This window comes from Triturus cristatus, chromosome 9 (assembly GCF_964204655.1).
Source record: "Triturus cristatus chromosome 9, aTriCri1.1, whole genome shotgun sequence".
NCBI classification, from domain to species: domain Eukaryota; kingdom Metazoa; phylum Chordata; class Amphibia; order Caudata; family Salamandridae; genus Triturus; species Triturus cristatus.
This window is the reverse complement of record NC_140592.1, coordinates 652501773-652529744: the sequence shown is the minus strand read 5'-3', so window position 1 is coordinate 652529744 and position 27972 is coordinate 652501773. Positions and strand designations below refer to the sequence as shown.

At 45.3% G+C, this 27972-nt stretch overlaps 1 protein-coding gene across 1 annotated transcript in view; it reads left to right on the top strand.

Annotated features, from left to right (window-relative positions):
* The window catches only part of LOC146798445 (NTPase KAP family P-loop domain-containing protein 1-like), a 423382-nt gene that overhangs the window by 200948 nt on the left and 194462 nt on the right, over positions 1-27972 (top strand). Inside the window, exon 4 of the mRNA XM_085625714.1 lies at positions 13310-15108. Within this exon, the coding sequence (XP_085481840.1) occupies positions 13310-15108 (1799 nt within the window). The remainder of the gene's footprint in view (positions 1-13309; positions 15109-27972) is intronic.

Below are 27972 nucleotides of genomic sequence, written 5' to 3'. Positions count from 1 at the left end.
CGCCCCTTTCCAGGATTCAGGTACTGCCCCTCCCATCATGATGTCATTAAGTAGCGCTGCTATAACCCGCGCCCATTCCGCTGGGTATGCCCTCATAAGGTCTCCCGGGAGGCCATCGGGACCCGCAGCCTTGCGTGGGGCTACCCACCCTATAACCCCCTCAAGTTCTAGCGGGGTAAAGAGGTCGTAGGCATGAGGTTCAATTATATGCGTAAGAGCCATCCCCGCATTACAATCCCCATCTGGAGGGAGGTATAAAGACCCAAAGTGCTTTACCCAGCTTTGTGGCGGAATGTTACAGGGTCTCATAAGTGCATCGGGGTTTTTCCGTGCACTTATAAGTTTCCAAAATGCCCTTGGGTCTCTACTTTTGCTGGCCTGGAGCAGGTCATCCCAATATTTATCTTCCCACTCCCTCCTGGCTAGTTTAAGAGAGTTATTGTAGGCCCTCCTTGCTTCCTGTATCTCTAGGCGGGACTTAACTTTGATCGCCTCAACTAACTTAGCCTTAAGGACCCTACATGGTTGGGAATACCAACCAGCGGGGTTTTTTTTAGAGAGTTTATTACCCAATTTATTATGATGAAGAGTAAAGACATTAGTCAAGGCTTCTGTCAGGGAGACAAAGAGCCCACTCGCTCTGCCCACACCTTCCGAGGATGTTCCAAGGTTTAATACTGTATGGTTTAGGAGAGATTTTATTTCTTCTACCTTCCCCTCTGATAAAACCAGTTTGGCCCATTTAATTCGCCTACCACAAGGGGAGACTTCCGATACCTCAGGAGGTGCTGCTACTTGGTTTATAGAGTCCTTACTTAAGTGGCGCCACCACTGAGCCATACTTAAAGAAAGCAGGTTGTGGTCGCTTTCAACCGAGGGGACCACCTGCATGTCCCTTACATGGGGCCAAAGACACACGTCTACTAAAAGATAATCTAACCTAGAGGTATGTCCAGGCCTATTATACGTGTGTGCGCCCAGCCTATCCGAGGGTGTCCTCCCATTAGCAGCCCTTAGATTGAATTCAAGGCTCAGGGAGTATAACTGAAGCGCCACTTCTGACCACCTCTTGATCGGTGGGATTTCCAGAGCCGGAATCCCCCACCTAGTGTCCTCCTCCTCTTGGTCGAGGGAGACATCCGAACCCAAAGGCTCGAACGTACAGTTCATATCACCTGCAACCAAAGTACAAGACTTATATGGGGTGTTGTTTAACAAAGTCTCGAGTAAAGATATTACAGGAGACTTTCTCCCGCCCACGGTTCCCCGGGCATAAACATTATAAACGTTTAAAACAACTCTCCCCCTTTGGTCTATTAAGGTTATGTTTTGAATGTCAGGAGAACCTGTGGGGAAATCCATAATTCTGCAATCAAGAGATGCCGCAGCCCAGATAAGGAGGCCACCGGCTGGGCGCCCCCTCCCTGAAGTCGAGACTTGCGCAGGGGAGAAATAGGAGGAAAAACCCACCCTGTGGACCGGTACACAACTCCATGTCTCTTGAAAGAGGCACAGAGAGTGCTCGTCAACCTGCGTAGTAAAGTCAGCCAGGGGCAGCTTTCCTGCAATCCCCGCGACATTCCAGCTGAAAACCTTAAAGGCAAGGTCCGTCACAGCCGGAGTGCTGCAGGGCACCGGAATGTCCCCACCTATAGAGTTCCTCGGGAAACCGTGAGGACAGCAAGGGTCTTGCAAGGAGGGTATAAGGTCACCTAACCCACTTGTAGGCTTACTTTTGCTAGGTGATAATATTTCCACTGAATCTACTCTCTGCCCAACTTCCAGTCAAATGGGTCCTGCTGAATACAAAAGTTTCTCCCTGGTGTCCCCTGAAACCCCATTCCTATTCTGGTCAAGAACAGGGGGACTTGAGCCTCGACCGGTAGCGTCAATGATTTGCCTGGGGTAGAAGAAGGAAAGATCTACCACTTTAACCCCCGGGACCCCCATATTAGGGACAGGGGTACAAATCGATGGTACCACTCTTGGATCTTGGAAATTTACAATTATACAGTCCCCCTCCTGAGTTTTTTCTCCGAGTCCAACCCAGTCCACTCTACGGACACTCAGTATAATGCCGTCCACACCTAGCGGGATTGGCTTATTTGCCTTTAGCCAGTGGATACACTTATTCTTAAGTGATTGATGATTTTCCCACTGGCCTTCCTTTAAAGGAGGCACATTAACCATGACTGCCGCAATGGGTTGGCAGTCTGGTGGGAGGTTTACTGGGGGAATTTGTCGTACTTGTTTACTAGAAACAGGTGAAAGGGTTGATCTAGTGGTAGGGTGGGGGACGGACCTAAGGGATTTCTCTAAGGCTAACCTGCTAGAGTTGGTACAAGCCCCTTGTTTTTTAGGAATTTCCATTATCCCACTCACTACCTGTGGCTGCTTCTGTCGGGGAGACTTAGGCTTATTTTTATCGGGCACTATCTGAGTTTGAGGGCCCTTTTGCTGAAGTCCTGCTTTGGGACTTGGAATGGGTGTGGAAGCTATGGTAGATGGACTATTAGAAGCTCCCTTCGCACAACATAGTGGATGCTTAGAAGCTCGCTGAGATGGAGGCACGTTTCCGGTTGCAACCAGGTTCTTAGCTTCGGTCACTCTACTTGTTTGTTTAACCGCTACTTTAAGTGAGTGGAAGCCGTCAAGGGTTGATTGCTCGAGTTTGTCGATCCTATCCCCAAGGCCTTTAACTTGAGTTAGCAACGGGTTCAAGAGTCTATAGACCTTCTCAAGAAGATTTTCTACCGTTGCTAAGTCCGTAGACTTTAAAGGTTTCGCACTATTTGGGCCAGAGTATGGCTCCTCAGGAGAGTTTACAACATCCCCAGGAATGGCCAGTTTATTCACTACAGCTTTGGCCCTTGAAGTTCTCATACCCACTCCAAAAGGCTTTCTTAAATTTTGATAAAGCGTGGCCTGTCTAGCTGGGCAGCCCCTTTTACGTTTACGAACCTTTTTGCTTATGGGCCTATTCTCCTGTCTAATGATGGTAGTTTGGGAATTATTGGGGGACCTAACTATCTCCCCTTCTGGTAATCCCAAGAGCGAGGTGGACGAACATAAAGGTTCCACAACAGTAGTGGCTTCACTTGGGACATTGATGGATGATGATGCAATCAGTTTACCAAGACCAACCGGCTCCGTGGTGCCAATTGGAAAAAGAGCAGCCAAACTTTCTAGCCTGCCTATATTTTGTTCGATGTCAACCAACTGGGGTGGGTTTGAGGAAGTACCAAAAACACTGGGCGCAGTATCGCCCTGGAACTGGGTACTTGTAGTTAATAGTGATGATTGAGCATCGCCCCCCAGGGATGAACGTCTCGAAGGGAGGTAGACCTCAGATAAACGCCGCTCAGACATTGCAATCTCCTTATCAATCACCGCCGCCACCCTGGTAATGAAGCGGTCCATAGTTCCAATAATGGGGCTTGCTGCATTAGGCCCCCTTACGCCTTCATTCCTTAACAGTTTACCGGAACGGGTAGACATAGTTTAGTGGGTAGGAAGCCGGAATAAGTACTCACAGGTCTTGCAGAAACAAGGGACGTGGCCCAGCCCAGCCTCCTTCTGCCTCTGACGGCCTCAGACGGCCCGCCCTTTGCCCGGGCTTAGCCCGGCGCACACCCGCGCGCGTCCCGCGAAGCGGGAGACGCGAGTTGTTTAAATACTGGCCCCGGTGTCAGGTGGGCCGGTCCTCGGCAATCGGCGCTGCCCCTCAGGCTCCTGGGGCTGGTAGTTCAGCTTGAATCCCGGTACTCTGTCCCAGTTGCGGACGCTGCGTCTCCCGCGAAGCGGGAGACGCGAGTTGTTTAAATACTGGCCCCGGTGTCAGGTGGGCCGGTCCTCGGCAATCGGCGCTGCCCCTCAGGCTCCTGGGGCTGGTAGTTCAGCTTGAGTCCCGGTACTCTGTCCCAGTTGCGGACGCTGCGTCTCCCGCGAAGCGGGAGACGCGAGTTGTTTAAATACTGGCCCCGGTGTCAGGTGGGCCGGTCCTCGGCAATCGGCGCTGCCCCTCAGGCTCCTGGGGCTGGTAGTTCAGCTTGAATCCCGGTACTCTGTCCCAGTTGCGGACGCTGCGTCTCCCGCGAAGCGGGAGACGCGAGTTGTTTAAATACTGGCCCCGGTGTCAGGTGGGCCGGTCCTCGGCAATCGGCGCTGCCCCTCAGGCTCCTGGGGCTGGTAGTTCAGCTTGAGTCCCGGTACTCTGTCCCAGTTGCGGACGCTGCGTCTCCCGCGAAGCGGGAGACGCGAGTTGTTTAAATACTGGCCCCGGTGTCAGGTGGGCCGGTCCTCGGCAATCGGCGCTGCCCCTCAGGCTCCTGGGGCTGGTAGTTCAGCTTGAATCCCGGTACTCTGTCCCAGTTGCGGACGCTGCGTCTCCCGCGAAGCGGGAGACGCGAGTTGTTTAAATACTGGCCCCGGTGTCAGGTGGGCCGGTCCTCGGCAATCGGCGCTGCCCCTCAGGCTCCTGGGGCTGGTAGTTCAGCTTGAATCCCGGTACTCTGTCCCAGTTGCGGACGCTGCGTCTCCCGTGATTATTTTAGCACAAGAATCTTTGTCAAATGAGCAAACTGCTTACATTGAGAGTGGTAGGATGGGGCTGTATTCTGTATTGGGGTCACTTCATGGCAAGTGGGAGGTGATTCTCCAATATTGCCTGGATGTGAGAAGTGACATCACAAGGGTCTGGGTGGTCTCTATCCTCTAGCCTTGCTGGCCTAGAGGTGTTCTGGTGGTCCAAAGGGTAGGGGGTGGGAGAGTGGGGGAGTGGGGGAGGGGAAGGACTGGCTGGGGAATAGGACAGAGAGGTAGAAGAATGGGAGGAAAGGGTTGGGGGGATAAAGGGAATGGTCAAGAAAAATGTCTAGATTGGAGACAGGAGTAACAGAAGGTTTAACAAGCATTTGCAATGCAATAGGTCTCGCATTTACGCGAGTTTAAGCTATTGGTATTGTAAATGACGATTCCTTTTATTTATGTATTAAAAACCAAAACATAAATAAAAGGCAGTGTCATTTACAATGCCAATAGCTCAAACTCACGCAAATTCGAGACCTATTGCCTGGTGGCCATCTCCTTGTCCCCTGATGTGCTGCAATGCAAGGTCACTGACCTATTGCATAGAGACGTTCATAACTTGTTACAATGACTTATTTTATCTAGCAAGAACTAGATGCTGAGGTGACCTTACTAGGAGCTCTAAGATCTGGATAACATGAGGGCTAGCTCTGCTGTCACGAGCTATAAGTAGCAATGCTGATCGGGGGACCTGTCACCTTTTGGAAAGAAGGCCTAAAAACCAAGACACTTATGTGTGGGTGAAGGGTAGGAGGGGGGCCCGGTGAGCTCATAAATGAGGGGTCCAAATGCAGTGTGGCCCCTGCCTGGACTCTCTTGAATTATGGGACCACACTGCCGATGGATCTTCTCTGTAAACAAAACAGCCAGGTGGCAATTAGGATAGCAATGTTATTTCTGTGGTCACTAAATGTGCAGTGCAGGAAAAAGGTGCTCCTTGCCACACGCATGAAAGATGATGGAGTAATCTTCCTCTATCCACGCCCATCCTGCCACCTCACTGGACGATGATAGAGGGACTGGCATGGATGGCCCCTTAAAGACGGCGGGGGCCTCGAGAGTGGCGGAGCTGCGAAAAGGAACGCCGCGAGGCCCCAGAGGAAGGACACCTAAGGGTGCAGCCTGGGCCCTCTCTGAGGGCGGAACAGCGCTGGCCTGAGTGATGTCGGGCCTGTGTCCTGTGCTGGCAGGGATGGTGGGGCACCAGCAGTTGTGGCGCTACCCGGGCCAGTGCTGCAGGGGTACCCCGCAACTGCTGACCCCAAATCTCAAAGAGGTGTGAGTTGCCTTGTATTATCACTATGACACTGCTAGGCCCGGCCATCTTGGTGTGAAAGACTAATTCAGCATACTGTAGAACACATTAAGCACAGGAAAGACACTCCGGGGAGTGAAATGGCCCACGGTGCGGCTTTAGCATCAAAACGGACTATGACTGCGGCCTACACTGTACATTGCAGCTACTGGGGATCCGGTGCAACGAGGAAAGCGCATTGGAGTGTATAGATTACTTGTTCTCCACAAACATCTGTATACAGACACACACACACAAACGCATCTGCATACTGAAACACGCACACAAACACTTCTGGACACAAACACAGACAGGCTCACGCAAACACATCAGTATACAGACACACACACACAAACACATCTGTATACGGACACAGACACGCTGACACGGATTAACAAACGTATACATGCGTACATCAACACGTTCACTCTGACACTTAAGCACATCTGTACCACTTCCAAACCAGCATCCATGCACAAAGAAGCACTGTTCCAGATGTATTAGGCCAGTAACATGAGCAAAAAAAATAAATGTCCACAATAAGCCACCCTCGGCAGACCCGTTAACTTCCAACCCGCTATGGAAATGCGAAGCGGCAATGCGGGTAGAAGATTTTTACCTGGGGAGCTATTCTGGTACTGCGGCCCCTGCCGGGGCGATGGCCATACAGGACTTCTCTTCCCTCGAAGGTGCCTCACAGAGGGGTCGGGCAGCCTTCCCAACTTTGAGCGCAGCTCCTCTTCCGGTTGTTGATGTCCTGCTGGGCGGGGTGCAAATCTGACGGCGCTTCCTCGCTGAGGCGTCCTTGGTTACCCAGCAACGACACGGCTTCTCCAGTGACACGGTCCTCCTCCTGGAACTCAGGCCAGAGCGGTGATCGGCAGACAACAGCTGTGCGCCGACAAGCGCACCGAGCCGTATAGGTGATCCATGGGGTCAATTAGGTGCAGGCAAAGCAGCCTCCGTGACAGACATCAGCTGGGTCCAGGTTAAAACATACATTGTCGCAGGGCCGCTTAGTACAGCACTTAATATGGTGTAGAACTTGCATACGCCGCTGCCATGTTTATGTCAGGCAGAGTGCATGACACACAAAAAGAGTGCGAACAGTGCGGACGAAAACTGTAGTTGGTGGCCGCTGCTTCCGGACTACACGGAAGTCAGTTTGCCATCAACAGCCAGTCAAAACCAAGCTAACAAAAGCTATACAAACATTCAGCAAATGGCAAGCGGCAGGAGAAACTACCGTCCGCTTGCCAACATATAGAGATTACTTTAAGTCTCGCTGAGAAAACGCATGCAGCGCATGCACTGCCAAGGCGAGACCTAAAAAGGAAGATTGTTAATATTATATCATGAATGCAAATGGTTTAAAATGGTGAATGAAGAAGGCTAAGATATTTTCAGAAGCCTATCATATGAAACCGGATATCTTGGTCCTTCAAGAATCAGATCTTACCAAAAAAGCAGCTGATATTCACTGTATATCTATATGCTGCCAAGGTCATGCAGCTCCTAGAATATATGGTCTAGTAAAGGCCACATACTGCTCACGTCAGTGGGGAGTCTCTGCTAATATGTTCAGTAAGACTCTTAAGGCCTTACGACCTGAAGTAGATTGTGAGGGTAGGTGGGCTAAAGTTGAAATAGTCGATCAACAAAACTAAAGTAATTTTGTTTTGGTAAACATTTGAACCGAATATCCAGGATCCACATTTCTTCACTAATATGATGATCAAATTGAGTGATGTTCAGTTACCCATCATTATAATTGGCAATTTTAACTGTTAACTGAACCCACTGCTTGCTGTGACTAACACTTCTCACAGAGCTCAGCTGGGTAGGACCAGGACAGGTATTCTAGATATAATGGCTAATCTGAATTTGCTCAATATTTGGCGAGGGCAAAACCCTGGCCATCCGAAGTACGCTTTCTTTTGTAGGCCGCATAGGCAATACTCATGTATTTATTTTTGTCTGACCAGTGCTTCATTCTCCTCAAGCTGTAAGGCTGAGATTTTACATGTGCCAAACTCGGACCACTCCGAAATGTAACTAAAATGGGTAGGCAAGTGTTGTCCTAATTTCAACCCACGCCACTTTTCTTCCCTAAGTATATGTTGGGTTGTTCTGATTATATTGAGCACCTACGCCTCTTCATGCATGGTTTTCTTACAATTAATGAAGGAACAGCTCATCCCTTTATTGTTTGAGACACCCTGAAAACCTACATTAGAACAACCTCTCAATCATTTACTATGCCGATCTCTAAAGCAGATAGGTAACAGGAGAATGCCCCTAGAGGCCAGTTGAATAATTTAATCCAACTACATGTGGCACAGGCCTTAGTCTGTTTAGCAGTCACGCAAGCAATATACCTACAAGTTATGGGCCTGCAAGGAAACATCTCTACCTTAGTAATGTCCCCTACAAACAATAAAGCCTTCCAAGTACAAGGCAGGAATTGGGAATTGGGAAAGAAATCAGGGAAATTGTCTTCCTTTGTTGGGTTGACACGCCAAGAACTGTGATTGAATGAATACAAGATCCTGTGGTCAAGGTTTGCTCTCATCACTATGAAATCTCTTCTATCTTTATGGCTTATTATTCCTAGCTGGATCAGGAAGAGCTAGAGTGTAGCACTCTCAATATTAGAGATTATCCGACGCCGTTAGACCTCCCTAAACTAGGTACAAGTGATAATGATATGCTGGATATGGAATTCTCAGGGAATGAGCTTAGACAGGTTATCGCTAGTTTACCACCAGAAAAAGCAACAGGGCCGAATTGCATTCCTTCAGAAGTTTTTAAAATCCTAGTACTCACAATCATCCCATTCTTCTGTATGTGCTAAAATGGATTCGGAATACTAGCGGGGTTCCATCTGTTTGGAATGAAGCTATTTTCACAATATTCAGAGTGTAACCCATATCAGCTGATCTCACTTCTCAACGCTGACTAAAAACTATTTACCAAGCTTTTGGCAAATCGGGTTAATAAGATTCTCTCTCAGCTTGTATCTCCCGAACAACATGGCTTAATTCCAGGGAAGGATACTACTTCTCATACTGACCTAATTACTGCACTAATAGAACATGCCGAGACTCTCCAGGAACCTCTGAATATTATGCTACTTAATGCTGAGAAAGCATTTGATCGTGTTTCCTGGAAGTTTCTCTGGGAACTACTTGTCCAAATTAATTTCAGCCCCAGATTTATTAATAAGATCAAGGCTATGTCTAAATTCCAGAGACCTCAGATTATCATACATCAGGAATTAACATCTTCTATTCCTATCTCATGTGGGACTCAGCAAGGCTACATGCTCTCTCCTGTTCTCTCTGCTCTATATATGGAGGCATACATTAGGCTTTTACGTAGAAGCATCCCCATCAACCAGTACCTGATGCTTGCTTCTCCCCTGGCAGTCTATGCGGATGATGTATTAATATTCTCACACTGCTCAGAACCTACAATTCAATGTGTTGAACTCTTAGCATCAGATTTTGGCCAAGTTTCCCAATATAGACTAAATGCCCATAAAACCCAACTTATTCTAGTAGGTGAAGCAAGCAACTGCAATTAGACGGTTACACCTTAAGCCAGGTATCTAAGCATCATTTTGGCCACTACCAAGAAGCAATTTTTGAGTATAATTATAAAGCGCAGTTATGGCAGATTAGTCTGCTGCTGGACAAATGGATGCATTTACCCATTTCCCTAATTGAGCCAGTTAACTTAATTAAAGTGAATATTCTCCACAAAATATAGTATCTTTTTCACTTATTACCTCTTTACGTTCCTCATAGGTACTTTAAAATGCTAGAGTCCATAGAGTCAAGATTTATTTGGTACGGGAAGAAAGAGTGGAGATGTTTAAAAAGTTTAAAACTTCCAATAACTGAAGGTGGATGGGCACTCCCTGACTGGCGCTTCTATTACTGGGCCAGCATGACCAATCCTATTCACATGATATTTGAATCATAACCGGAGATCTGGATTCATGCCAGTTCTCATTCTCGAAGGATCCTAATAGTAGCCATACCAAGTTTTGAAGCCGAGGATTCTTCAAAAAAGTGAGACTTAAGACCACGTCTGCTTTTGACAAGTTCTGGAGCAATGTGAGGAGGTCTGTGAAGATTCTATCCATTCATGTTTTTACACTGCTGTTAGTCAATCCAGATCTACCCGACTACTTTTCCTCCCCTTACTTGGGTACCTGCGGAAACTTACGTTTTAAGTGTTTAGGGGATTTGATGGATGAGTTTGGGGTAAAAGGATTCTCCAATCTACAGGTCTCTTTCAAATGACCTGGGAAAATAGGCTGATAAATAGACTCATAGCCTAGACAAGGAGGTCAGGGAGCAAGAGCTCATTTGTACTCCTTGGAGATTCTGTAAGTTTGTTACTCCTACCGGAATGAGAGGCCAGATCTATCGCACACTACTCCTTCTGAAGGTGTGCAGGGGGCATCTGATGTCGAGTTCATTCCAAGCCTTGGCAGTGACGTAGGAGAAGGCTCTTCCACCCTCCCTGGATCTGCAGATGCTTGGGGTTTCTGCTGGGGTGAGACCGGCTGAGCGGAGGTTTCTTTTGGGTAAGTGGAAGCAGACTCTGTCATTGAGATATTTGGGTCCGATGTTGTGGAGTGATTTGAAGGCGTGGGTAAGTATTTTGAACGTTACTCTCTTCTCGACGGGGAGCCAGTGGAGTTATTTTACGTGTTGGGTCATGTGCTCTTGTCGGGGGAGTGCCGAGGATGAGTCTGGCCACGCTGTTCTGGATGGTCTGGAGTCTGTGTAGCAGGGATCTGTTGATTCCAGCATGGAGGGTGTTCCCGTTGTCCAGTCTGCTGGTTATGAGTGCATGGGTGACGGTCTTTCTGGCTTTGGGGGAGATCCACTTGAAGGTCTTGCGGAGGATGCGGAGGGAGTTGAAACAGGTGGAGGCGACCGCGTTGATCTGGCGAGTCATGGTGAGGGAAGATTCAAGGATGATGCCGAGGTTTCGCGGGTGGTTCTTGGGTTTGGGTGGGTTTCCAAGGGTGGGTGGCCACCAGGCATTGTTCCACGGCGCGGGGGTGATACAAGGACCTCCATCTTGTCTGAGTTGAGCTTGAGGCAGCTGCTGCTCATCCAGGCTGCCATGTCCTTCATTCCTTCCACGAAGCTGAGTCTTCTTGCTTCAGGGTCCTTCATGAGGGAGAGGATGAGCAGGGTGTCGTCCACGTAGGATACTATGCTGAGTCTGTGCTGTTTGACTATAGCAGCAAGGGAGGCCATGTAGATATTGATGAGCGTGGAGCTGAGCAAAGATCCCTGTGGTACACTGCAGCTGATCTTGGTGGGTTTGGAGAGTAATGGGGAAGTCTGATCCTTTAGGTTCTGCTGGCGAGAAAGGAGCGGATCCAATCGAGGGCAGTTCCTCTTATTCCGGTGTCGTGGAGTCTGGCAGAGAGCGTGCGGTGGGAGATGGTGTCGTAAGCTGCGGATAGGTCTAGTAGGATTAGAGCTGTGGTGTGGCCCTGGTTGAGAAGTGCGTGGATGTTGTCTGTGGTGACAAGGAGGTTGGCCTCTGTGCTATGGTTTCTTCGGAATCCAGACTGGGAAGAGTCAAGGATGTGGTTTTCTTCGATAAAGGTGGTTAACTGGGTGTTGATGATTGTCTTAGTGACCTTGGCTAGAAAAGGGAGTAGAGAGATGGGGCAGTAGTTCTTCGGGTCCGTCGGTGGAGGGTTTCTTGAGTAGGGGCATGACCTCCGGCGGTTTCCAGTCGTCTGGAAAGATGAAGGTTTTGAAGTTGGTTTTGATGGTGGAGCGTAGTTCGGGCACTATGGCGGCGGCTCTGTGGAAGATGTGTGGCAGACAGGGGTCCATGGGGGCTCCTGAGTGGGTGCTCCTCATGGTCGTGGTGGTCTCTTTGGTGGTGGCTGGGGTCCAGGTGGTGATGGTGGGCAGGTCATTCTTGCTGGGGAGTGCGCTTTCTGGGGTTTGCTCGCTGAAGTTATCGTAGAGGGTCTTGATCTTTGTGTGGAAGTAGATTGTGAGCTTGTCACAGGGGTCCTGTGAGGTTGTGACATCTGAGAGTCGTTCTGCTGGGTGGTTTGGTGAATTGATGGATAATGTTGAAGAGTTCCTTCGGTTTGCTGGAATTGATGAGGATTTTGTTACGGATGAAGGTCCTCTTGGTGGCTCTTATGCGTTGGTGGTATTCTGTTATGGCGTTCTTGTAGGAGGTCTGGTCTTCTGTGTCTTTGCTGTTTCTCCATCGTTTTTTGAGGCACCTTCAGAAGTATCTGGCTTCTTGGAGGTCTGTAGAGAACCAGGGGCCTTCAGAGGGTGCTGTGTGTCGGGTTTGCGGAGGGGTGCAAATCTGTCTGCACAGCTAGAGATCCAACAGTGAAGCTCCTTGGCTGTGGAGTTGGCATCTGTTGAGGCGGAAGCGGGGCCATGGATAAGGGTGGAGTGGAGGAGTTCTTCTGTGACTTATTCATCCTTAATAATATAGGCAGATGCATCTGACAAAGTCATTATTGCCATTCTTGTACAACTCAGAGGCATGATGAAAGAACACCCTCTTACTTTCCTAAATCCTCACTTCCTGTCCAAGGGACACTTCTGAGCCATGCTTGAGAAAGAAGCTTTCCTAAGTGTCTGGATTTTGAAGTTATTGTGTGTTGGGATTATCTTCACTGTCTATATGGACCTCAAATATATCAGACTGCTCGTGGCCATGGAAGGTGACAATCTAAAACATCTGCAATGTTAGATTTACTTGTAATGTCTGGGCATTTCTGTGGAGCATAAGACTGGGTTGCCACATAGGATTCCTGATGGAATTTCTTGGTTCGTTCAATCACTTGGAGAGAAAAAAGGTGCCGCATCAATAACCCCTAAGTATTCCAAGGTAAACTTGACTAACCATGGCATAACAGGGGTTTCTATCTCGGCGACCGGCATATTCAGGTCCTAAGTAAATGAACTCATAGGCACATTAAAAACAATGGGAAAGAAAGTGGAACCCCAAACGACCCCCGTTCAGTAGCTCTGGATGGTTTTTCCAAACTTTTACTTCGACACACAGACCCTATGAAAGTGAAACACATTTTTTCTTGAAATTATTACGCTTTTGGATGGAAATATTTAATGGAATGATAATGGTGACACTTAATTCCTTACCTTGCTTTGTTCTCCTGTTTCAACTTTCCTCCCTGTGGGCTACTGAGAGGACAGCCGAGTGGCTTCTGTAATGGTTCTACACTTGGGTCTTGCAGTGACTCTGCTGCAAATTAGGACGCCAGATGACAATATCTCTTTGGCTTATGGTGATTTCATAGAACATTTTTCAAAGTAATCTATGCATATTTCTATGGCTTATATCCTGGACTATGCTTCTGATACATGGTCTCTATTTTATGTTTTTTTCTAGATTATTTATATGCTGAGACAAGAAAAAAGGAAAATCAAGAATTTCAGAAGACTGGACAAAAGACCCGGGATAACTCAGGTCGGAATCTAATTTCTCTCATCTTCCTCATGGTTTTCTATCGACCAGTCCTGACAGCACGGCTGAAAGAAAGGAAGAACTTTCATTACATATTCATACACTTCAGTGCATGGGAGTATGCAGGCAGTGACCAGCTGTGGGCTGGGCTCATTACGACACTCTGTGATGGCATTGAGAACTATTTTGGGATCATGCCAATAAGTATTTACAGGGTCGTCGGAAGGAAGTGTGTAATTGTTGATGCACCCTTGAACAAAGAATGGATTGCCAAAAAGATCCTCTTCCTTCCGCTGTGGCTTGCAACAATTCTGGTGATTGTGATCGGACTCACTGTTGGCATCCTTATACTTGTACTTGGTTTTCCAACTGGAGATGGTCCAGGTGATTTGCTATCCATTTTTGAAAGTGTTGGGGCTGCAGTTGTAGGAGTATCTGCAGCTGGTGCTCTCCGAGGAGTCATATTGGTAATAAAGAACATGATAATCAACCAGCGGGCACAGGTGGAGAGGCAGATGAACAGGTCTGATGTCAGTGCTCAACTGGGCTTCATGAGTTCTGTCAAAAGAGAAGTCATGATCATTACTCGCTTCATTAAACTCATGGAGATATTTCAGCGGAAAAAGATCCGAGTGGTACTAGAGATCACCAACTTAGACAAGTGCGCCCCAGACAAAGTGGTTGGTGTTTTAAATGCCATGAACATCCTCCTTTCAGACCAAGATGCCCCTTTCATTTCCATTTTGGCAGTTGACCCACGCATTGTTGTAGACTGTGTGGAGAGTTCTCAGTATATGAAAGGCATGGCTAACAATGGCTATGACTTTCTCAACCGAATTGTTACTCTCCCCTTCTCAGTACCCAAGATGGACTGTGAAACCAAGTGTCACATACTTCGGTGTTTCATTGAGTGCAAGGAAGACTTGTTAAATGACCCAGAGGAAGGTGAATTCATGCCAAATTTCAAGGAAGCTGGAGCACCATCAGTGCAGCCTATCATTCCCTACATGTCTGGCAATCACATTGAACTGAGTGATATTGCAGACAATAATGACATACCTTTAATTGTAACAGGTTCTGAATATTCGAGGCAGTCAAATATATCTGCTGAAAAATGTCATAAAACAAATAATCTCATACGGGAGGCTTTGGAGCACCTTTGTAATGATTCAATGAAAGAGTACATAACAGACAATGTTATCCACATTAGAAGGATTGTGAATACAATAGCAATTACAATTCGTCTAATGGTTCGGAAAGTGCATAAAGACACAGTGGATCCTAATAAGGTAGCGGAATGGGTCGTGCTGGCCAACCAGTGGCCCTGTCGATTAAGCTGGGTCTTACAATGCATCGAAGATGAGCAGCAGAAGAGATGTCTTGCTGAATGCAGTAAGGGAGGAGGAAGAGACACTTCATACGAGAACACATTACTGTGGGATGTGTTTGACAAATCCTTAGAAGAACTTGATGTTCTTAAAAAACAGATTGAAAAACTACTAGAGCTGGATGGAGACCCACAACTCTTCCACAAGTTCCTAAAGTGCAACTTCAGAGTGAAAGATGCAAACTTTCATTTGCCCTTCACTGTCAATCTGGATTTCTCTATGAAAAGGCAGATGGAGCTACTACGTGGAAGCCACAGTTTGGTGGAAGACAAAAACTCAAATCGACTAACTCTGCTGTCTATTGTCAACATGACGGTGGACGATGTGTGCAAAGAGGTAGGTCACATGAAAGCATACATTCTCACCCTCAATCTTGTTTTGTAAGCTTTCCTTAACTTCCCTAAACTTTCCATTCCATGAATGGACATGACATTTTTTGTGATAATGTACAGGCAAAAATCGCAAAAGGGTAGTTAGGCTTCACCACTAAATATTGCAAAGTAGCATTTATCAAATTCCCTGAGTGTTTTGACCTGTCCTAAAATTGGGTGACAATTGAGCAGTTGTCCACCCATCCGTCCCCTTCACCTACCCTTTTCCCACCTTTCCAAATTTCTGTAACTGGTGGTATTCAGCAGTTTTAAATACAACCTCCACCTGCGCAAGCTATTTAATGTTTTTCAATCATATTTTAAGCATAATATTCTCCAGAAACTGTACTCACTCAAATGTCAAATTAAATGACCTCAGCTCATCTTAAACCCCAGTTCCCTACCCTTAGTATGCTAAACCTCTTGTCAATCACCCATCACTGTTGTAACCCTCACCACTCCTAGGATTATTCTATATGCCGTTGTCTAGTCTGCATCCTACCTTCCAGAACTTTCATTCTGTCTCTAAGGGCATCTATCATCCCCACCTACAGCTCTATTTGGTGGGGTATTCCAAGGTTTACTCATTGTTCAGCTCCTTTTCCATCCTTTCCATCATTTACACCTGTTGCACTCCTCACAGCAACTCCTTTACAGACACTATCACCTTATTTGGTCTTTACTACCACCGAGGGATTGAAGGAAAAATGTATCCTCCTCCGAGGAGAATGAGCTGCGCACGAATTAGCACTTGATAATAGCCTACATTATAGAAATTAAAGAAATAAGTCGCTATTGTCAGAACCAAAATGAAAGAAGAGACTAAAGTGTTTGAGGAGTTCAAATCAAATCAAATCAAAAATAAGCTTTATTCGGAAAGTTGATTTCAATCCATAAAAGCGTATACATTATAACATATCATACTAAATACATATACACAAAAAATAAAAAAGGTTTATAAAATCCTAAATGTACAAGATGTGGTGCAAGGAAATTGTCGGTACAAAATTCGAAAAAGCGAAAGCAACTTTACAGCTCTAAAATATACAAGTCGTTATTTCAAATTTATCTGCCCTGTTATTAGAATGGTTAAAAATTTTGTGAAACTGGAGACCAAAAACAGTATAATGTGCGCCCCCTACTGCGTTATTAAGATGCAGTTGGGGGATAAAACCAAAACAACGTTTGGAGCTATATCTTTATATCAATAATACTGTTTAACCATCTGTTCACCTAGACCCTAAGTGGGAACTATTTCATTTGTATAATCAAGTGCGGGAAAAAAGCATTTATATGTCATGTGAAGGCAATAAAGAGAATCCGCCCAGCAAATATATAATACAATATTAACAACTTTAAAAGTCCAAATATACAAAAATGCTAAAATGAGTTAACAGTTTTTAGGACAAAATAGAAGAGACGTATGCCCCCTACTGCTTTTTTAGGATGCGTTGGGGGATAAATCCAAAACAGCGTTTGGTAACTGTTGTCTGCCATTCTTCTAAAATTTACTCTATTCACAAAGAATCTAGAACAATACTATTTCTGTGTTTAATCAAATGTTTTAAAAAGACGGCAACATTATAATTTATACTGTTATTATCAAGACATTGCAGGGCCAAAAATGCTGGTCGACATTGACGAATTCCCCAAAGTTTAAAAATTGGTTTCAACCATCTCTTTCTGTGTTCTTCATAAAATTTACAAAATAAGGTGACATGAATTGTTGATTGCACAGAAATAGAATCACATGGACAGAGTAATAGTTCGTTAGACCAGTTATTGACAGTTGGAAAGGTCACCAGCCTATGGAAGACGTTCAGACGGAAGCGGGTGAGCACAAATCTATCGTAACTTTTATCTGTGTTTTGAAGATATAATTGCATGCCTAGTGAGGAAGATATCATTAGGTTATGGCTCACTGATAATTTTATGGCTTCATTGGTTAGTCTCAAACTCTCCATATGATTCATACAACGTTTCTTAAAATCTTTCCTTGCAATAGCTATCATGGAAAAGGGATTATTAAAATAATCGGGATTACCAATGTCTGTCATAAAATTGAGGAGTTCCATTAGAGACTTTGCTTATAATGTGATTTAAATGCAGCTACATTTCATAGACTGAATGAATCAATTAGACATCCGTATATGAGACTAAGAAGAAATACAATTTTAGAACGTGTTAACATTGAAATACCATCAGAACAAATTAGAGAACAGATGTACTAAGCATTTTAACAGTCGCAAATGCATCGATTCGGTGTTTGCGATAGTTAAAATGCTTTCTAATGAATTAATTCTATATTAAGAGTCGGAAAAGTGGGATTCAGAAAGGATACCCATTCCGCATCTGGAAGGAACGTGTTGTAGGCATCCCATCCAAATATCAAATTGATGTCTAATGTATCAATGTCTTGCGACAGTAATCCAGTCACAAAACATTGATATTTTACTGCTACCTCAAAGGAGATGGCAACCCATCCGCAAAAGGGAAGGGGCTGAATGTAAAAAAAAATGCTCAAGATGAGGCAGTGGTCCATAAAACCACTATCTGCTCTTAAACAAACGTTTTTAAAAATACCTTTCAGTTTTTTCAACACAGTCCCTTTTCCTCTAAGGAAAACGGGCTGGAATAAAACATTTGCTTTATTAAAAACAGTCATTGGTATGGTGTCTGCTGAATTTGGAACCTACCTCATTAATGTGCCTAAGGGAGGTTGGATTCTTGCCCACTATGATTCCAATTTTTAAGAACTGACCTATTACTACATAGGTCAGTTCTCAAATTTCTTTCCTTGTTGCAACAATACTGGTCACAAATTGTGATCAGTATCTTGAGTCCAGTAAATAGTACATATAGCCCTAGATCATTCGAAGTGCCCTTTAACATTGATTCTAGAATAAAAAAGGATAGACCAATCCTGCTGTATCAAAAGCACTGGAAACTCTTAGGAAACAAAGATCATTTGATTTTGATTTATTTCTTTGCCGGAAAGGATTTTTTAAAGGGAACTAATTTATGCATTCACAAAACCCAAGAATTTGTTAACACATTAAAAATAAAAAATAAATGTACCCTGAAATAAAAATTATCTTTGTTCAGCCATTAAGATGCAGAACGCATTAAATCTATGTATATGAAGACTGCAACCAAAACACAGAATAGCTTACATGGCAGCAAAGCCAGATGCCAATAGGTGTGTAATCAGATTGAAAATTCATATCTAGTTGTTTTTTGTAATGCTGTTGCCAAGAACCCTGCAGGTGAAAATATTTTCTATGAATGAATGATTTTATGAATAAATACATGAATGAATCAAGTAAAAAAGAAATACGAGCTGGAAGATTATGAAATTACGTATACATTTTCAAATAGTCACCCATATATACATCAGAAATAGTTGCTGCCCAAATAAAGTTAGTTTAAAGCGAGTATTTTAGATCAAGAGATTGTTGCAGGGATTTTGCTTATGCACAGAACTATGCACAGGAAACCAGGAACTCATTGAATTGTGGTGTACCAAAAACTCACCTCAGAACCCAGAACCCCTTATACGACCAGCATCAGTGTCCCATTCTTTATCCGAGTTTTATCTCGGCGGTCCCAATGTATAGACAACCCAGAACAAGCGACTTAGGGTATTCTCAGGAATGGTGGGAATCGGAAATACCTGTTCGTAATTATTCTCATATCAGTCCACAACTGAATAAACAGAGACACGGTAAAGTTTAAAGAGTTTATTTTATAAACCTCGTGTCCTAAGATGCAGTACTTTGGCTAACATAAGCAGACAAATGATTAAGATCAAAACCATCAGCATAGTTACAATACCATAGAAAATGAAAGGAGTAATCATAATAAAATGACAGTGGATGACAGCCACCTTCCTTTCGCTAGTAAACTAATATTATTATTATTAGACTAATAAAAGGTCTCTAGGCTTGAATGGAGAAACCCCATACCGTAAAGATCGGCTTAGTGGAATCACATCACAGGGTCAGCTTAGACTCTGCTCCTGGGAAAGCTCTTCTTCCGAATGAATCTAAAACATGTAGCCTGCAATATTAAAAGCACTCGGATTTCAGTTATTTGCAGCTGCGTGCGTGTTATGGCTAAATAGTGGGCCGATCAACCAGAACCCAACAACATGCACCGTCTAGCGACCCAGACTGTTTCTTTACACAATGAGCAGACCAAGGTCGCTGTTCACTGTTAGCGATGTGAACAACAGACCGTTCTCATGTGAAGCAAAGTCGAGCAAGCATTTCTCAATGAATAACATGTGACTATAGTGTCGTGTGCAAAAGCAGCAAAAGCGGCAAGCTGGCTTTCTAACATCTAACGCGGTTGTGCTAACTTATCATTGTACGTATATAGATAGCAATCTTCACTACACCCCCCCTTAATCGGACCACTAACCAGTAGGGGCGCACTTGCAAGAACGCAGAGTTCAAGTTTGATAGAACAGAACCAAGGGCATAAATTGTAAGTCCATATAAGGTAAGTGAAAAGTTCAACGAGAAAAAAAATAAAAAGGAGAGAAAAAAAAACATTTGAAGGGGAAAAATCATCATCGATGGATGTACAACGAAATGAAGAGGGAAAAAAGTCAATCCATCAAGGTATAAGCACAATAAGTTGCAACAGCTTCCAAGAGGAAATCATTGGAACGTTCTGCAAAATTATCTGCCATCCAGTTCAGCAAGGGGAAGGAACACACATGTTCCTCGACAACCGGAGCCTCTAGCACCAATCGAGGACAACTGGTGTGTTCTTCAAGATAACTTCTCGCTAAGAATTCAGCTGCAGCCGTTCCGATGTCCCAATTCCCTAGGACTCCATGTGCTGCTCCACAGGCCATAATCCTGACACCAGAACAGTCCAACTCATGAGCCACTAAGGGGCTCATTAGCCGATCATAATCCGGTGCAGGAGACACCGAGTTCGACAGGTACAAATCCAGAGCCCATTGGAATGGACAATCTAGGCAATGAAAGACAGGCTGCACACAAGTAAAGTAGGGAAACCGGAAGGACAATCCATAAGCTATGCTTAAAGTCGCCAGTGGTAAAGTGCCATAGTATTCAAGCATCCGGTTACGAAGATGGAGCAGCCGGGACATGCTGTCGTGTGACGCAAGTTGTGCATCCATAGCGTAGTACGCAGACCATCAAGGTATAAGCACAATAAGTTGCAACAGCTTCCAAGAGGAAATCATTGGAACGTTCTGCAAAATTATCTGCCATCCAGTTCAGCAAGGGGAAGGAACACACATGTTCCTTGACAACCAGAGCCTCTAGCACCAATCGAGGACAACTGGTGTGTTCTTCAAGATAACTTCTCGCTAAGAATTCAGCTGCAGCCGTTCCGATGTCCCAATTCCCTAGGACTCCATGTGCTGCTCCACAGGCCATAATCCTGACGCCAGAACAGTCCAACTCCTGAGCCACTAAGGGGCTCATTAGCCGATCATAATCCGGTGCAGGAGACACCGAGCTCGACAGGTACAAATCCAGAGCCCATTGGAATGGACAATCTAGGCAATGAAAGACAGGCTGCACACAAGTAAAGTAGGGAAACCGGAAGGACAATCCATAGGCTATGCTTAAAGTCGCCAGTGGTAAAGTGCCATAGTATTCAAGCATCCGGTTACGAAGATGGAGCAGCCGGGACATGCTGTCGTGTGACGCAAGTTGTGCATCCATAGCGTAGTACGCAGATCAACAAAAGCACCCCAGCTACGAGGGTGAGAATCAAAGGGAGACTTCCGAAGACACTGGAAAAAATAGAATGAAAACATGCCGGGATCACACCAAAAATAGTTTGAAAGGAGGTCACGAGGCCGGAGCCCACAATTTAAATAAAATGAGCCAGGCCACTTGTTGACGAGGCATTAAAGATAGTCTGAATCAGGGCCCCAAAATGAAGTGGGAGATCAGTATTCAAAAGCGCTTAGACCTCTGTGCTCGTATTTGCTACGTGAAGGACAAATGTTTCCCGGGACGAAGTCAACGCGACTTCTTTTTGAGACAATAGAGCCCTTATTCTGCTCATCTTATTGAACTCTGCTTTCAAGGTTGGAATGGAAGGCGAGATGGATACATCGAGCCGTCCATGCGGGGGTTGGAAAAGGATGTTATTACAGTAGACTACTCTCTGTGATACAGTCACTATGTAGGGAATTCCCACTAACATCCCACAGCAAGCTTCATTATTTAATAGCAAATAACTACCGTTAGCAAGCAGCGTAAAAGACGGTGTTATAACTGGCACCGGGATCCCTTTCAGGATGCACCATGTAATTGAATGTGCCTACACACCACAGAGTGATCTGGAGTGGATGTGCACTCTTCACCTTTTAAGAAAACCTCTTTTCCGTCCTCACGCATCTATACGTGAATGGGAGTGACCAAACTTCGTGCAGGAACGCAGTACCAAGTTTTTCATATCTGCCAAGGGCATAATGTTTCATGCACGAACTGAAGTTAAACAGGGGGAATGGTAATGTGATCAACCCGTGGATAAGCCACACAGCGGAGTTTAATTCGGCAACAGAGAAAGGTAAAGGTTCTAACTTTTCAATGTGCAGCAATGAGTATGTTGCATCTTTCATGGACATGAACTGTTGTTTCGCAGTTAAATTAAAAGGGAGGAACAAAGATGAAGTATTCATGTAATCCCAAGGGACTTTCCCAGCCGTTAACGTTTGCAAAGTCCATGCAAACTGCATAATGGAACGCAATTGATTTTGACCATGATACAATACAGACAAATCACCCTGCACAATGTCTACCACAGACGAAACAATATTATCTAAGGTATAAATTCTGGAAGACAGGGTGTTAATGCTATTATCTATTACAGCCAATACCTTCTCCATATTGGCTTGAGCAATAGCTCGTAGTCTGGATGCAGCTTCAATCTGTGATAGCTTACAAACTTCGTTGTAAACAGCATATGCCCATCTTTTGGACCTGCCAACCGCAGGACCCTTAACAAAATCATTCATATCTATTTTGTTGTTCAATTGTGATAAATGAAGTTTAACAGATGCTAAGGTGGAATGTTGCAGCCAAGACTGGCATAACTTCCCTACTGAGTAGGTAGTTACAGTGTGAGAAGATTCAAAACGGGGGTCTACACGAACCTGTGTATACCCCGGTGCTAAATCCAGAAACCGATGTTGACAGGAATCTGAGCTCATTTGCCATACTAACCACCCTTCCGGATTCAATTCAGAAATATTGGAGTGGAGGGAGAATTAAATTTTTTAGAAGTGGCCAATCCAAAACAGGTGGTCTGAAAAATTCACGAATTCAAAAATAACATGTGGTTCGGGATGAGGTAGGCACGATGCAAAGCCTCTGTTCCCTGTACTGCCATGGTTTAGAACCCCAAACCGATTTAAGTTCGATACTAGCTTTCCAAAGATCATATCCTCCATTTGCCAAGTCGTCCATAAAGGACTTGGAATACAACAATTTGGTGTGTGTCAGTCTAACTTTAGAAGCAGACTCAGCCGCAACCTTAAAATAAAAGGAGGCCGGATTCGCACACTGAAATCAGAAAAATATGTGAATTTGTCCACCAACGTGGTGGAGCTGCCCACCCTAGGGGCTGGACAGTGTTCCCATTGTGTATAATTTACAAAATTTCGAAACGTATTTGCTTTGTGTAGGAAATGTGTGCCATAATGATGATAGCAGAATTGCTCATCATAATTAGCAGTATCTAAATACAAATCCTCAGCATCAAATGCAGCATAATATTTCAAATCAGAAAACAGTGCTTCTATTGCTTGAACATCCCAGTCATCCGAGTGGATGTTTTGCTTAACTACATCACCCATAGAAACACAAAATACATTTGGCACATTGATTACTTCAGTGGGGCCATGAATTTGAAATTTTACAGCATCTGAAGCAATCCCATCCAGTACAGGCCAGGCAGAAATGTTCACAAAAGTCTGGTCCCTTTTCATAATATGTGATGAGGAGTGGGGGGCCAAAGTTCCATCAATTAGTCTAATTGCAGATCTTTCTTTCAGGTAGTGTCCATTTATAAGTCTAAAAAACACTACCACAAAACCAATGGACATAAACAAAAAAATACATATGAGCACCAGCCAAATGTAAGTCCAAGGGGGGAATAAACAATGTCTTTTGAACCAGGCAACAAAAATCAAAACTTTTGATGGGGCAATGGAAGTCATTGAATTAGTGTCAAAGGAGTAGCGCGACTGGGTAACTGTGGTGGATTGTAAAACAGGCAACGGGACATCCGCAGGATAAGCGTACTCAATATCTTCAGGTGGACCACCAGCTGTCGGTGGCAATAAACGACGAGTAACTGTATGCATCTCGACGGCAACATCAGGCAAGGTGGTAGAAGCTGGGGCCACAACAGAATTTCTCATCATCGAAGGGCAAGAAACCGCTGGTGTCATACTAAGAAGAATCGGCCACTCGCTGTAGCTTGACATTGTCAATAGAGATGTACCTGTTATCCTTGCAACCAGGAAGTGGAGGTAAAATGACTGTACGTGTACCCTGGACTCCAAGCACCGGAACTGGTGCACGATAAGAGGGGCTGAACTCCTTCTTGTTGTCCACCTTCTCACGGACCAGATCACCAACTCGAGGTAGCCAGCCGACTACAGGAATCTGAAGCGCAGCATCAGAAGTGGAGGGTATGTGTTCCTTCGCTAGACTGTCTCTGGCTTCTTGAAGATTCTGCAATACAGCACAGTGATCATCTACGTCAAAGGGTGCGGCCGACGCCGCCATGTCTAGACCATCAAGGTCCGGGACAAACATTCGTATGCCAAAGAGCATCATGTATGGGGTCCGCCCACCCAGAGACCTTCTAGGGAGATTATTAAGTGCACGGTGTTCATCATACAAGTGGGCTAGCCAGTTCCGGCCAGTACCTAAAACCCTGGCTGTCAAAGATTGCTGTAAGTCACGGTTCATTCGCTCCACCACACTATTACCCTCAGGTCGATATGGAGACGAAAACTTGACTTGGACCCCCAAATTTCTCATGGCTTCTTTGTACGCCTTAGAGGCGAACACAGGACCCTGATCAGAATGAAAGGTACCACATGCAAAACTTCCTACAAAGACACGCAAATCCTTGATGACAGTATGGGCATCAGCACTCCTTTGTGGCCACACCCACAGAAAACGTGTGCACAAATCCACTGCAACCAAGATGTATTTGTACGCAGTATCTGAGGTAAATGGACCGCAATGATCTAAATAAACACAACCCAGTGGTTTATTAGATATGTACAACTGTGTTTGTGGCGGGCGCGCCGCAGTTGAAGGTTTTATCTGCTGGCAAATGTCACAATTAAGAACATAAGCGCAAGCTTGTTTATATAAACCTCACCACCAGTAACGTTGTTGTAACAGAGATACAGTAGCTGCAACGCCGGCATGCGCGGACGCCATGCCCTCGTGAGCCGCTAATATCAAAGATGGTCTGCAGTCCATGTTGGGAATCAATCTGTCACCAACGTCGTTAATCCTCACTAATGGGACGTTATCAGGACTTAAGCGAGAATGGTATCGAGAAGGGAAACCTCTTGGATATTTTGTTCCCTTCTCAGTAGCAGCAATAGATGCCAAGATGTCATCATCGATCTTACTTTGTGATCTTGTAACCGCTGCTACTAAGTATGTCGCCACTGCTGTTTTTGCTGCCTCGTCAGCTAAGCTGTTGCCGAAAGCATGGACACCAACTCGTTGGTGACCAAGAGTGTGAATATCATTCACGAGAGGCAGATGTTCTTTAAGTTCTGCCACTCGAACTCAAAGCGTTTTATGCTTAATTGTGCTACCTTTGGAATCACGATAGTTATTTTGAGACCAAAAATGTAGATTGTTGTAAGATTGTACACAGTAAAACGAGTCACTAACTATAAGAGTAGTGACTCGAGGATTAGCAAACTCCAGTGCAAGCACCAGAGCACGAAGCTCCGCCAACTGTGCGGTACAATCACCCAATGACTGCGTATGCACGACATCGGATTGGAATTCACCATTCACGAAAGTACCGACCACAATTGCGCAGGCCGCTGAATAGGCATGCTTCGATCCAGTAGCCGGTTGCGCAGAACCGTCAGTGTAAATGACACAATGGTAATCCTCGAGCGGCGCAAAGACAGAGGAGCTGGATGAACGAATTCATACTGCAAGAACTCCTGAGTCTGTAGAGCCGTGTCAAAGATATATGTGACGTCGGGCGATGTCAAGGAAGTGGCCCATCGTATCCACCTTGGATGCAAAGCCTTAGAATTAGGTACACTTGCTTTCATCACTGCCTCAAGGGCAGGATATGGTGTTACCACCAACATGCGTTTACCTTGCGATAGCGCTCGTTCTTTCAGAATCGCCATCTGCACTGCCGTCAGAACTTTCTCAACAGCGGAAAATCGCAGTTCAGACGAAGTGTACAGGTGTGATTTGTAGGCAATGGGGACGGTGTCACCCTCATTGAACGTTAAGTATGTGAAACCCACTGCGCCTGGCACAATTCTTATGACCAGGTTAGTGTGGTTATCACGCGTCAGTAAGTATTTTGAAGCAAGAAGGTCAGCTTGCAATGATTGCAATATAGCTGAATGCTCCGGCAGCCAATATGATTTGGAAAAAGTAGGTTGTACCAAGGCATAAAGCGACTTGATACGCTGGGCATAATCTCAATCAATCAACAAAGCTTTATTTCGACACGTGATGTCATAAAAGCACAAAACACATAAAAACAATTACAAATTCATTATTTTTAAAACATGTCGTAAAAAATCCAAATTGAAATATGCAATAAATATCTAAAAAATGTATTAAATTTCACAGCTTTGGGGATTAAAAACAGTATTTTAAAAGATTTAATTAAAACTGATAGATTTTTGCCTGATTAGCCATGCCCAACCTAGAAATTTGGCCACTCCACAAACTAAGGTGGTGTTGGTGGTGGTTTTAAGGATACGCATAGCGACAATGTGATCCCTTATTCCTAAGAGTAAACAGGCGGGTCTAAGCCATTTCATCCTAGGTAATAGATAGGCTGGGCATGCAAAGAAGAAATGGGAGACGCTTTCAGTGGCACCAGGACAGAATGGACAGTCAGGGAGGGTCTTGTGGGGGGGTTTCCACTTACTAGTATGGTTACGTAATGGGAGCGTCCCGAACCTAAACTGAATAAAAAGCGACCTGTCCCTGGGCTTAGTGATGAAGTCAAGGTATGGTTCTAAGAGGATAGTTGATTTGTGTTGATAAAAAACCTCTGTCAGCCTTCCAATATTGGGATCTCTTTGTTCCGAAGCATCCACCCAAGCCCAAAAGGCTCGCTTAACTTCGATCTTCGATAATGGTGCCCCCGCTGGCCAAACAGTTGTAAGGCCGGTTGCGATCAGAAGTTTTTTTGTGTTTGCGAGCCACTCAATTTTATGGGCACCTTGCATGTTCATAACCTCCCTGAGCCCTTCAGCATAGTTAGAGAGCTCAGGGGTTCGCCACAGCCGCGCCCAATATAGCAGAGGGCGAAGGGTGGCTAGATCCCTAATTGAGCGCCTACCAAAATCGCTAAGGAGTGGTTTAGTCGGGGTGCCCCTGGGGAGTGATACAAGTTCCCTAAAGAACTTGTTTTCGCTAGTCACCAGTGAGTCAACACAGCTGTAGCCCCATAGTTCGGCGCCATAGAGTGCGCTACCCACCGCCTTTGCAGCATAGATGTTTAGTACTGGGGTAATAGGTTTAGAGGTAGAGGCCCGAAATTCCTTTCCCAAGGCACCAGTTACTCTTTTAAGATTAAGTGCCATTTTATCTATATGAGGCTGCCATCTGAGCCTGTCGGAGATTCTGATTCCCAGATAATCAAACTCTCCGACACGCTCAAGTGGTTTCCCTTCTAGGGTCAGAATAGAACCAGACGATTTTGAGGGATTAAAATAGAGGAGTTTAGTCTTGGCGGTATTGATGACGAGGCCTCTTCGCTCACAGAACAGAGAGAAGCGCTGTAACAACTTCTGTAAACCAGACGGAGTTTTTGATATTAACAAAGTGTCGTCTGCGAAAAGAAGTGCTGGAACTTTATCACCCGCCAGAGCGGGAACGTCCGCTTCGACTTCAAGCAGAAAAGAGACCACGCCATTCACGAATAGCGTAAAAAGTGTTGGCGCCATGACACACCCTTGTCGAACCCCTCTATTCACTGGAATTTTTTTAGTTTTCTGGCCCTGTGTCCCCCATCTAATGCAGGCAAAATTCTCTTCGTGCATTCGGATGAGGAGTTTCAGAATGTAGGAAGGGATGCCCAACTCCTCCAAAATCGACCACAGACGATCGCGGGGGACCAGTTCGAAGGCGGTTTTAAGGTCAATGAACGCAAGGTATAAAGCACCCTTGCCGATGGTAACCGTCTTCCAGTAAAGAAGCATTAACCTGAATGCTTGGTCAATGGTGCTGGTGCAGGCCCTAAAACCCGCCTGGAACTTGGTTAGAATCCCTTCCTCGTCCACCCAGGAATGTATCCTCTCCAGAAGTACCCTGCCGACCAACTTCTGACCAGAATCGATTAAGCTAATTGGGCGATAATTCGCCGGGTCTCCTCTTAAGCCCTTCTTGAAGATGGGGATTACTTCTGCACCCTTCCATGACTCCGGCACCGGGGATCCGCTCAATAGACTGTTGATATAAATAGTAAAGAACGCAGCCCAGCCTATTGGATTCGCTTTAAAAAGGTCTCCCGGAATGCCGTCAGGACCTGGTGCCTTGGCAGATACAATCTTATCAATTGCAGTTTGAACCTCCTTCTCCTCAAC